The sequence below is a fragment of the Pleurodeles waltl genome, chromosome 10 (assembly GCF_031143425.1).
Source record: "Pleurodeles waltl isolate 20211129_DDA chromosome 10, aPleWal1.hap1.20221129, whole genome shotgun sequence".
Taxonomy (NCBI): Eukaryota; Metazoa; Chordata; class Amphibia; order Caudata; family Salamandridae; genus Pleurodeles; species Pleurodeles waltl.
This window is the reverse complement of record NC_090449.1, coordinates 58,470,133-58,482,951: the sequence shown is the minus strand read 5'-3', so window position 1 is coordinate 58,482,951 and position 12,819 is coordinate 58,470,133. Positions and strand designations below refer to the sequence as shown.

Sequence of the window (12,819 nt, the reverse complement as noted above, 5' to 3'; positions counted from 1 at the left end):
TGCTTTACTAATCCACTCAGCAGTCCACATAAAATATAGTTCTGTTCTTTGCAGCAGGCTTATTAGCCATCTGCACTACTTCATGGCAAGTCTAAGCTGCCGCTAGACAAAACTCCCCCCTCTGTCCCTAGCAAGAACATTCATCACAAGAGATATCTTGACATTTTAATTGTTTCCTGAAGGCTGGACGCACAAGGAACTTTTCAGCAGGTGCTTCTAAATCACAAGATTCATAAGTTATTGCTAAGCACAGCGCCCCCCTGAGGTCAGAGCCCTCCAGTCCAATGCTCGCACCGCCCTAAAGCCGGCCCTGGGTGGGCGCATTACTCTGAGATACCATTGCCTCCAGCTCTGTAGCAGTAGCCAAGGATGTTGATGGCTAGTAGTCTGATTAATGTGGTAGGGAAGGTCCGACAAGTACTCCGTAGAAATGAAAGTAGCGGAGTACTATTTCTAGATCTCCAAAAATCTGACTCCAAAGAAGCTGAATGTCCAGGACCCCCTTTGAAACCCATGCTCAGGATAAAGAGCACACCTAGAGCCTCATGGGTTGCATTGAGGACAAGTCAAAACTACACCAGTCTCGAAAAGATGTCACATCTCACAAAGGGGTTTCCATCCTCTTGGGATGAACCATGACAGTAGACCAGACTCCACAGAAAAGGACAGACTGAAGAGTGTCATGTCCTGTCTGGAAAGGTGGCTCCAAAAAAGTCTTCCATCGGTGCTGCCCACTGTACTGAAGACCAGTCAATGCCGAAAGACACCTTTGACACCTGAGGAAGCCCTAGGTCTTCGAAAAGATTCTCAGAACGAGGGTGAGTCCAACAGTACGTAGGCACTGAAACTGGTTTCTGGGTCAAGCAAGTAGTCAAAGCCCAGCCCACAGGGGTATAGCAAGAAGGATCTGAGATGGCAGATGGTAGACAAAGGACTATGTTCATTCGACTATACATAGGCAGTATCCTTACTATTAACACAGAATATGCCCACTGTTCTTTAAAAACCCATTTGAGGAGGCCACTTCCAAAGAGATTAGACAATCCTAAGAAAAGAAAGGCATACACTACACCTATCATACCACCACTAGTGTGACAGTCAGTACATTCAGGTTCTTATGTTCTAGATGTCCTGCACCCGTGCTCACAAACTACCACTTTAAGCGTTTGGGTAATGCTGCTCAGTGTATGCACAGCATGTGATCTACAGCTGCACGTACTTACCTGTAACTCTCGGTTTGTAGTATGTTGGGCAGAACATTCACGTGGTATCCTGCCCAACACCCCAGATGTGAGCACAGTGTAATACATCTGGACACGCCTCCATTGTACATTCATGTTACAATTCGTAAGACTTTTCTCGCACACAAGATACTATTTCACTTTGCTTAGACATGCAAACTCTTACCCTTAGGGGATAAAAACACAGTCTGAGGTGCAGTCTGTGTCACGGTGCATTGGTTTCCAAAAGTCTCCTTGAAACCAAATCGCCTTCTTCGAAGAAAACCAACTTGTACTGTTACAAGCAGAAGACGAGATGTCAGTATGCACAGCATCTGAAGCTACAGCACAGCGAACTGCAAAGACCGGCCTTTGTGTGTTTTATGAATTCAAGATTAGCGTTGATCAACATTGCTCTGTTTGAGAGAGTGGTCCAGAACAAACATGTCTGTAAAGGAAAGAGTGCCCTTTTTAAAAAGGGATTTTTTAAAAGGGGTTTGAGCTTTCTTCTGTGGCTGTGCATTTTCAGTTCAGACTGTATGAACGCTGGTACAAGGATGGTCAGAAGATTGTTTGAATATTTTCCATGTCTCATGGATCACTCAGAACCAAGAGAGAAGCTGCTTCCACGTCTCTGTAATCAAGGATTAGCTAGAACCACACACACTCCTGTGCCCAAGCTGCAGTAAAGTTACCTGTAAATGGCCCTGCTGCTCTTGGTAAATGGGTCCATCCTGTATAAATATGTAAAAAAAAAAAAAACAGTGGACCCAGTACTGTACAGCAAAGCTGAAATAGCCAACACCCCCAACACAAATGTCTTTAGTTAATTTATAAAACGTAAATTATTTTACCAAGAATAAAGTGGAGTTGGGATGGTATTTCAGGAAGCAAGTGGTTCAGCAGCACCAGCCTCTGAAATAATGTTATTTGAACATGTCAATATGGTGAGCACATGTGATATCAGAACATTTATTAGGATGACATTTGTTAACATTTAATGCATGACATTAAAATAATTGTTCAATTATCCAAGAATTGTTCAGTTGTCCAATGGTTGAATACTTAGTTATTTATAGGTATGTTGGTCAGAAGACCAAAGGTCTTTCATATGATTAGACCATTGGTCTCCAAACTTTTTAATGCCGCAACCCCCCAGTTGATTAATAAAAATAATTAGGCCCCCCCCCCTCAGAATTTTCCACAATTATTTTATAAAGATGGCAATGTTTAAATATGTCTACACCTATTTAGACATTGCAGTTAAGTACTGTTACCTTCTTAAAAATGCAAAGGCCTGTTATCTATATAATGCTTTTTTTGGCCAGAGTCTGGCGCCCCCTCGGCCGGGATCACTTGAGGCTCGCCCGGGGGGGGGGGGGTGATGGGGGGGGGTGGCGCCCGCCCGCCCGCCCCAAAGTTTGAAGACCTCTGGATTAGACAGTAATTTTTAGGCACATCTACCGATAGCCCATCTTTACCATATAAATGTTATAATTATTGATGGTGTAGATTGTTATCCCGATCATAAACTTGGACTTTTTGTTGCTGTTTCTGTTTGGCACATTTGATGATGATTTATGAAGTGATAGTTTTTCTTTTAACATTAGGCATTATCCTATTTAAGTTAGTTACTCAGCACTATTTACTATCATACACTGCCATGAGCTAGCTCCCATTAGGGAGGAAAGGCGTTGCTGATAGGTTTGTACTTTTTGGCATGTGTTTCCTGATGTGATCAATTTTTTTAAGAATAAGCATATAATTTAGCATACTTAAAGGATGTATGTTTCCTGAACTGTTGTGCAGTCCTAATTTGTTCTGTTAGCAGGTTTGTTAATGGTAAATAGGATCCACCACAGCAACAGCTGGGAGTGAGGCTGCAGCCATTGTTAGAGGAATGGATCGTTGGCTGTGAAAATAACAAACACTCCCCGTGCAGGTGCAACCCTGTCAGATCTAGAAGTAAAAATCACGCTGGATAAGTTTTTAGTGATGCATGGGCTGGTGTTAATTAGTTGGGCTCTAAAAGTGTTCTAATGGCAGATCCAGGTCAAGCATGTGATAATTTTTGAGCTTTTATTAGATTACTACTTAAACACACCACAGAATCTAGCATCGGAAGCTGTACACTTGTAAGGTCCTCGGGAGTTCCTAGAATTGTTCTGTTTACAACATTGAACTTTGTGTTCAACGACAAACTATGCGTCCCTTACTGCATTTTAAACAGACCTGCTTGTTTTTTTGACCGGCAGCGCTGCCTGTTTTCAACACGCCTGACTCCTGTGTGACATTTGTTTTGCAGGACAAAGATCTAAAGCAGTATCTGGACGACTGTGGCAACGTCATCAACTTACACAATGTGAAGGTAAGAGCAAGGTGTGGGCATTAGTGGCTGAAAGTGCTGTGCTGCCTCCATCACGAAACCTCTGCTTCTTCACAAATCTGAAAATAGTGGGAACACTCCTCGAGGGACAGGACGCAGTAGATATCTTTATTTTCCCCGTTTTAACATTAAGGACATTCTGAATATAGATTCTGCATAAGGGCGAGTGAAATTTTTTTTTGTTTTCAATTTCAGTTTTCTGAATAGAGCAAAAGATAGCTTAGGTGAGGAAGTAAAGATAAAATGTTAATATTTGTGGGTTCAAGTTATTTCTTTGAAGCAAGATGAAACCGTGGATTGTCTGTTCTGCAATGAGAATTTTTGGCATCGCTAGGAAGCCTTTCACTCCTTCAAAGATGCACCAGTTCTTGGAGACTGGATTTGACTCCTGTACTATTTGTACGGAGACACCTGCTGGTCATTGGTGGTGGTGCTAAATTTATGCACGCAACTAGGCGAGCGGGTCATATACTTTTTATGCTGCAATTCCTCTCTACAGGTGAGATTGCTTTTGGAGTAAGGCCCCCCTTGAGACAGACAAAATACTGCTCGCAAAATGACCCCTCTGGGTGTGGTGCGACAGTACTTTACTAAAAGTTTCATCTGCTTGAAAAACAAATAAGATAACAGGTTTCCAGTGACATCTGCTGGACAAGAATAAGATGGCTGCCTAATGAAACAGCCTCGGCGGAGCAGAACCATGCACTGGTCTTAGAGTGACACATGCTGGAGAGTTTTGAGAATGCTGCTGAACCAGGACAACAGCAGGGCTTTTAAGGTGACACCTGCTAACTGAGGATAATGCTGTTACTCTAGTAATTGGTGCAAAATAAAAATGTGGGCTAGTACTATCCAACCACAGTCTGCTACTTGCTCAGTGAGCTGCAGATACATGTAGCAAAATGTTCATCCTGCTCTCAGGCCAGAGGCTGATGCCAGATTTTCCATTAGAGCATGCTTAGAAGTGGTGGCCATTGGAGGCTCATGGCTACTCTTTCTGTTCACATAGGCTGGCAATAGCCCAGAGGTACTCAGCAACTTAAGCATTCATTACTGTTGGTTAGAATTTCGCTTCTCACTGAGAATGACTGACCCTTTCATCCACACAGGGTCAATCGGTTGAGGCCCAGTATATTGGGTATAGCACCTTCAACCTGCAAAACTAGTAAAATAGTGATCGTAGCATGTATGACTGTAGATACGCATGTTTTGCATACTCCTGCTTTTTAGTGATGGTCTTGAACATTAAAGGTTGATTTTCTTTGAAAAAGCTTTGAGCAGCAGGATGTTGTGGGACTCCTCTGTCAGTCCACCATGCGGCGGGGCACCGACTCCACCTTGGATCGTTTGTTTCCTCTCAATCGTTTTCCGAGGTGTACAATTAAAGCTCCTAGAGCAGTGCGTTCTTTTGTGGCTTTCTCAGGCCTATTGAAGACAGGAAATAGTCACTGCTGGCAGTTATCCTAGATCACCTTTCCTTGATGGATCACGTGCAGTTGGCTCAACACCGAGGTAGGCAACACCGCAGCCTGTGACTCAATCAAGTCCTCTTCAAACTCTGGGGCTCACCTCACTTAATGCAGACAGAATGGGGGTGGTGGAACATACACCCGTCCAATTTTGCTCACAGTGAAACACCAAGCAACCCTTGGGCTGACAAGCCTGGCTTCCACAAACCTCTGCCTCTCTGCCGACCATAACGAGTCATCCTCTGACTTCTGTCTCCCCTTTCATTCCAAGCAAACCTTGGTTTACAGAAGGGGAGGCATTTGAGTGCACCTAAAGGTGCAGCATGTCTTGAGCCAAAACGCCCGACATCTTTAGCAAACTGTACACATTTGACCTGGAGTTAGAGGAAGCCGGGCCTTCTGGCGACACAACCGATGCCCAGCCGCAGACTCCATCTTCGAGTGCCCCAGAGGTAGTCCAACAAGAGGGAACGATGAAAAGTGAGTGAGAGTACTTCCCAGGCCCCAGCCGTAGATCAAAAGCCCGTCCACCCAAACACCTTCACACCGCCACAGAGCACCTCTTCCGCAGTAGTTGGGTGTTGAGCCACGACCTCTACAAAAAGAACGCCTAAGCTTCAGTCCAGCCCGCGCTGTCGGGATGGAAACCTAAGCAAAGACTGAATGCACTGTTCAGTCCTTTCTGGTGCTCAAGGGCACGCTTAAGTCGCCCCTGACAACTTTAGGGAACTGATCAGAGCCAAAGTGGCCACGCCCACTGTTGAAAAACAGTTTTAAAGTCTCTCGTAATGGTCCTCTTTAAATCAGAGTACAGGTCTCCCCTGACTCCTTAGTGGTCCACACAGCAAAGAAGTGGGTTTACACCCAGGCAATGGGGGACACCCCCCTTTCAGATTAAGAGAGTAAGTGACAAGGCGCTGCTGACAAACTTGTTGCTGTTGTTGTATTACACACTGACAAATTGCCAATTCAGTGAAGTTACTTTTCAGAAATGACAAGTACAGTTGGGAATAGTTGGAGGCCCTAGCACTGCACCTCCCTTAGGCTCACAAAAAGGGGGTGAGGAGCTTGTCCTGGAAGGAAAGACCATTTCCAATACGAATTTCCATTGCATATTCTAGGCCTTGGATACTGTCGCAGTCGCACGAGCATTGTTCTTCGCTGCCACTGATGGCTTCATGTCTCCGGCTTTAAACCAGAGGTGCATCAACACCTTCTTAACGTTCTGTTAGTTGGGGAAATCTCTTGTGTCCACCAGTGGATGAGATGTTAGAGAAAATCAAAAGAAGACTTAGATCCTAAAGTCCATGCGTCCCATGCAATCTGCTACACCTAGGGGTTACTTTTGCAGTCCATAGCAAAGAGTGGAACCAAGCCAACACCATCTGCCCAGGCGCAATCATAGCTCCATTGATAGGCCTCTCGCGAGTTTCAGGCAGGCAGAGGATACACGAGTGGAAGTTACTGTGGTGGAACATCTCTGATAAAGAAGTCTTCACACCCAAACACTGACTTCCCAATTCTCCTCCAGGATGGCGCAACACCTCTTGGTGGAGCTGGTAGAACAGGTTAAGGGATTTCTACTCTTGCTGGAAGAAAACCACTTCAGGTTTGTGGTTACTAGTGATCGTTTAGTGGGAATACTGCTTGGAATTCCACACCACACACCCAATATACACCTCACCAACATCCATAGTCAGACCATCTCCCTTGCTTGCAAGAAGAGGTTAGTAATCTTCTTTAAAAGGTCAGAGTCAAAGCGGTGCCCCCACACCAGTGGGGCAAAGGCTTTGATTCACTGTGCTTTGCTCTTTCAGAAGAAAGACGGCTCCCTCCGGCTTATATTAGCCCTCAGGCTACTCATTCGGTATAGCCTGTTGGAGCATTTTCAGATGACAACTCTGCAGAATACCAGTTCACAGGGACAGTGGGAAAATCTAGTGTTGATAAAGGCCAGCCCACAGCGCACTCTGCAGTGGTGGAGCAGAAACAACTGTTGATAGGCAGGCCTTAGACCCTCTACCAGAGATTATTACCACTACCACTGATACGTCCCTCACTGGGGGGAGCGCATATCTCATCAACATTTCTGCCCAACGCATCTAAGGACCCCCTTCCTGGAAGGCCCATTAACTACTGAGAGTTCCTGTCTATTCACTTAACACTCAAAGCCTTCTACTCACTTGTGCACGGCACAGTGTCATTTATAAAGACAGAAAATATGATTTTGACATACTAGATACAGAAATAAGGGGGCAGTCAGTTCCTCCATCACCTGGCCCACTATAGCACAGCGAGTCCGTCACTGGGGAATCCTCCCACCTGCAAGATCTCCACAGATACTTAGATGAACTCCAACCATCGACCTCTTCACCACCCCAGAAAATGCAGAATGCTCACTCGTCCCCTCCAGGTATCCACACCCACTGTCTGTGGGTAATTCGCTGTGTTTGCACTGGACAGGGATGCTTGCCTATGCTTTTCAGTCCCTCTCACTTTCTCTGTACGTGGTGAGAAACAGGAGGCTGGTCCCCAAGACCCTCTCCCATGTAGCCCCAACTTAGGCATAAGAGCTTTGGTTCTTAATGCTTCTGGCGATGTCCATGAGGCCGCACGGAAAGCTTCCAACCAAACCGGACCTTCTCACACAGCAACACAGTCAAATCAGGCACCGAGACCCCAAACAGTTCACCTAGTGATCTAGCATCGTTTTGTTGCTCTTCTTAAACTCTACAAGAGACATCCTATTACGGAAGCAGGAATCGCAAGGTGGATTGTCAAATGCATACAGACCTGCTGTGCTGAAGCTAAATGTTTACTCCTGTTCCTCCCAGAGCGCACACTACACACACAAGGGAGCTAATACAGCTTTCTTTTGTAACATCCCTTTAGCAGGTGTTCCTTACTGTATGTCATGGAGGCATTCATGAAAAACCCTCCTTGCAGAGTAGAGGTGAACAATTTATAGAATCATCCGTTCCCTTTCCTCTCTGTTACTAAGAAGGAAAACTCCAAAATCTAATCTCTGTGCAGCTGAGCCGAGGTACAGCCGCTTCCTCTCAAGAAGAAGCTGACTCATTTTAAAGCATCACCTCACTGTGAGCATAGAGCTGCAATAGTCTGACCAGCACGGGCTGACATGGACCGCCGCTGCACCTACTCTGGTTCGTTATGGAATCATAACTTCTGACAGCTTGGCGTAAACGCTCATCATTTGAGTGCAGTCGTTCTCTGCAGCAGTAGGGTTTACAGGGTAGAGCCATTGGCTGGTTTCCCTAGTAACACGTAGTTTAAAGAATAGCCACGGGGCCTGTGTTGCCTCAAGAATACAAAGATGTTACCAGTGCAGGAAAATAGGGCTGCTTTAAATATGACCAACATTCACATGCACATGTTGACTAAAAGCAGAACAGATTACCATTTTTCAGCCAAAGTGCATCCCTAGAGCTAGAGGCCATGAAACAAGACTGGCTGCGGTAACTGAGGTGCAGAGAAGGTCAGTGGCACCATGTCAAAGTTTCATCTTTTTAAGGCTGGTGAATGTGTAGACCAATGTCCCAGAAAGCAGGGTGATCTCGGGATCGATCCAAGCAGGGTTGAAGGTGCAGACAAGGTAGACACTGCTTGGTATATATGAGGTCAGTGAAATGCACACAGACGTAGAAGGACTTTGCCTTTTGTAAAACAGCCATCAGTGAGGCACTTTCTCATACTCTTAAAAAGTTTTAACTCTAAATTCGTGGTGCTTGAGTACTGTTGGAAGTCTGTGGGTGTAAGGTGTGCCTGACACTCCCCAATAGACAACGGGGGTGCACTAACTCTGCCACACCTCTAATGCCACCAACTGCTTGTGTCATTCCAGGGCCTTGTTAAACATGCACCTCTACCTGTAGTGGCTTCAGTGTCCTGGCCTTCTCTTGTTTGCATGTGGAGATGTCCCCTTATAAATGAGATAGCAGCCACATAAGGCAAACCAGCTGCTAACTTTGGGTCTGGGCAGTCATCGCTACAGAAGGGGACCAGACAAATGTTTGTGACCCCCATTGTAATTGCAAATGATGTTGGGAGTGCATCAACAGATGCATACCCCAGTGTAATTCCGAGATAATCGTTTGTAGTTCAGCCTCTGGAGACATGTCCTACCCTGCACTTTATCCACACTGACCTCACCCAGGGAACCAGGTGCCAGCCTGCCACAAGAGCTAGCACGAGTTCTTTCTATTTCAGTGGTAGATTAGTAAACTCCAATAAAAGAAATGGTAAATAATATTAATGAACAGAAATATTAGAAAATAACCAGTGACGGGATTTTTAGTTGTAAATTAAGATTGATTTGCTAAGAATGCATGAGTAGAGAAGCAGATAGGTCATGAGGCAGCTAACACCTATCCCTGGAATGTCTGGCACACACAAAATATTGACTTATGTTTTCAGAATGCAACTTGGTGTTTCAGGTTTGTGCTAAATTTAGTTTATTTTTTTATCTATCTTTCCAAATAACCCTTCGATGCTGTGGCAGATTGTCTAATCTTGCTCTGAACCCATACAACTTCGGCATTCTTGCTGCATTATCCCGTTATTAAAATAGAAAGTCTCCTTTTTAAAAAAAAAAAATAGAGTGAATATATTGAATTTGTCGAAATAGACCATCACATTTTCCATAGAAAAATGTTACAATTGTTTCAGCATTCTCACCAACCAAATTGTGCATATTTGTTATGAAATATGTAAATACTTATATTGGGAATGCCATGAAAACAGCTTATGGGTGGATATTGGCAGACACATTTTAAATATCCTGTCCCTGTGTAGTTTTGCAGCATGAACCTATTCTAGCTTCACCTGCTGTGCACTATGCTGCCATATATGGGTTGGGTCTGGAATGTCTTTGTAAAAAATACATTTTACTTAGGGTGTTTAAAAAAATAATAATAATTAAAAAAAAAATTGACCTCCCTGTAAACCCACAGCACCCCAGTACATGACCACCATCGTCAAATTATTTTTTGCGCAGGTGGGTTTGGAAGCAATCACCAGCTGTGAGCAATAGGAGAAACTCCCAGATGGAACTAGGTGGTGGTTATAACAATATTGCATGTAAACCAACACAATCGTGACACATCGAGGGTGGGGAGAATAATTTAGTTTTTCAGCATACAAAACTTCAACCCCCAAGAGGTTCGGGTTGAAGATGACTGTGTACTTGTGTGTTGTGCTTTCTTTGCTCTTTTGTTGTGTTTTGATGATGGACAGAACAACATTTGCGTTCTGACCCAAATGTCACTACAAGCTTGCAAAAGCAGCTCTGCATGGGATCTACAATATTTGTCTGTCCTAGGTTAATGTTATGTGGATTTGTAGAGCACACTATCACCCGGGAGGGTATCCTGATACTGAGCAGGTGTGAGCCTAGCCAAAACTATGGCCTAGTGAGAGTACTCATGAAGTCAGGTCTTCAGTTCCTTGTGGAATTCAAGAAGTGAGGAGGATGTTCTTATTGTAGTAGCAGGTCATTCCTTGCTTCACGAGTGATCTAGGAAACGATTTGAACACCGTATCTGGTTTTCTGTAAGCATCGGCTGTGTGCTAGTAGGAGTCCAGATGAGCAGATTGTATCTGGAAGGTTTGTGAAAGCAGATGCCATTGTTGAGGTATGCTGGACTAGTGTTATGGAGTGCCTTGAAAGTGTGGGTGAGAAGTTTCAATCATGCATGTTTTTGTATAGGAAGCCAGTGGAGCTCCATGTGTGGTGTGATGTGAGTGCTGCATAGGAGGTTGAGAGTGATTCTGGGGGCCAGGTTCTGAATGATGTGCAGCTTTCAGGGGAGGTTTTGAACAGAGATTTAAGAAACTATCTAGGAACAGAATTTTTTGTTGAAAATTAAGATTGATTTGTTAAAAAAAATACATGAGTAGACAACCTGGCCATGGGGCAGCTGATGTCATGGGAGAGGATGATGCAGGCTAGCGGGATCATTTATGTGTTGAAGAGAGTCGGGTTCTGGGAGGATCTTTGCAGAACTCAACAGATGAGGGTGTGGGCATCTGAGGTGTATGGTGCCAGGCTAACTAACTCAGTCTTTCCAGTCCAGAAAGAGCAGATCCATCAGAGTGTGGTTCCTTGATATTTGATGTTCTGTAGTGTTGGATGAGGATGAGGTGGTAGACCATGGCAAACACTATAGAGATGTCTGAGAGGAAGAGGGTCACCAAATCTCCCCTGTCCAGAGTCATGCAAATGTCACCTGTGGAGGTGGTGCAGGCAGTTTCTGCTGAGGTATTCTGTGAAGCATCTGTTGATGAATTTCTCTAAGACAATGGTCAGGAATGGTAGCAGAGAGATTGGTCTGTAGTAGCGAGAGTTGAAGGGTCAGCGGAGGGTTTATTCAGCAATGGTAGGACAAATGTGTGTTTCCAAGCATCAGGGAAGATAGTAGAAGAGGTGGAGGCATTCAAAATGGGTGTGTGTATGGTGCCGATGGTTTACAGTCCTCTGAATTAGGTGTGGAGGGGCAGGGATCCGGTGGGGCACTGAGTGGATGGATTTCATTGTGGCAGCAGTTTCTTCTTAGCTGATGATGGGCTACCTGATTAACACTGGTTCTTTGGATAAGATCAGGAGGCTTTGGCAAGGTCTGTCGGGTCCAGTTGTAGGGTTTGACGTTGGTGATTTTGTTGCTGAAGAATTGAGCAAGATTGTTGCAGAGGTCCTGTTAGGGGGTGATTGAGTTGGAGGTAGCCGCTGGTGAGGTGAAATCCTTCTCAATGGTGAATTTCTTTTGCTAATGTTGGTGCAGTCTGCCGGAGTGGTGTGTTTGGTGGTCTGGATCATGGTGGTAGTGTCTTAAGGCCGATTTGAAAGTGCTTCTACCCGCACTGTCCTGGCTCATTCTGCATTTGCAGTCCAGTTGTTTTCATTGGCTTTTCATTAGCTGAGTCCATGCGTTTATTAACTGGCTTGGGGTCTGGATCTTGTTGAATTGCTGTGTTTGAGGTGAGCCAGTTAGTGAGCAGAGAAAGTGATCCAATTATTACAATTCTTGATGGCTTTGGGGAGGCCGTTGCTGTGTTCCTGTGGCTGGGTGTTCAGTGCAGTATACCAGACCTTGTCAGTGATCCTGCTTCCGTTTTAGCGAGCTGGTCTGACAGTGGTGCATGTGCATTGGACTGGGATTGGGAAGGCGTGCCGGTCCATGAAACTGGTGCAGGCTGTTCAGATGTTGCTGAAGGTGGTGAAAATAAGGTCCAAAAGTTGTCCGCAGGTTGCTCCTTAGCGGGGTGAAGGCTGAAGCTAAGTCCGCTCCATGAGCAAAAAAAGGCCATCCCTCGCAAATTTAGGGCATGTATTCCTAAATAACACAAGCAGAAGCAATTTAGTTGAACCATCCATTCACTCACAAGCCATTGTTGTGTGTATACAAAGTCAAGAGAGGAGGCTCTGGTGGGTCACACTGTGTCAAAACATTTGGTTGCTATTACTGCTTCATGCCCTCTGCCATGTACAATCTTAAGATGGTTATGACCTGCAAGGCTTACTGTACCAATCATTGTGGGTCTACTAGTTCTGCATGTGTTTGACCTCCAAAGGATAAACTTTTATTCTTAAAATAAATTTCTTGCCCCAGTTACTAAACGACTAACGCACAAGAAATTAATCTAGAAGTGTATCACACTGCATTTGTGTGATTGCCTAGTGGCTGCTCATTTATGGCATCTCAATGTTCTTTCATTTCTTTCATTTTTC

The 12,819-nt window shown here is 44.7% G+C and overlaps 1 protein-coding gene across 2 annotated transcripts in view; it reads left to right on the top strand.

The window, feature by feature from the left end:
- CDK16 (cyclin dependent kinase 16) overlaps positions 1-12,819 on the top strand; it is a 202,091-nt gene that overhangs the window by 116,009 nt on the left and 73,263 nt on the right. For both annotated transcript variants that reach the window (XM_069209660.1, XM_069209662.1), the window contains exon 9: positions 3,526-3,588. In XM_069209660.1, the coding sequence (XP_069065761.1) occupies positions 3,526-3,588 (63 nt within the window). The remainder of the gene's footprint in view (positions 1-3,525; positions 3,589-12,819) is intronic.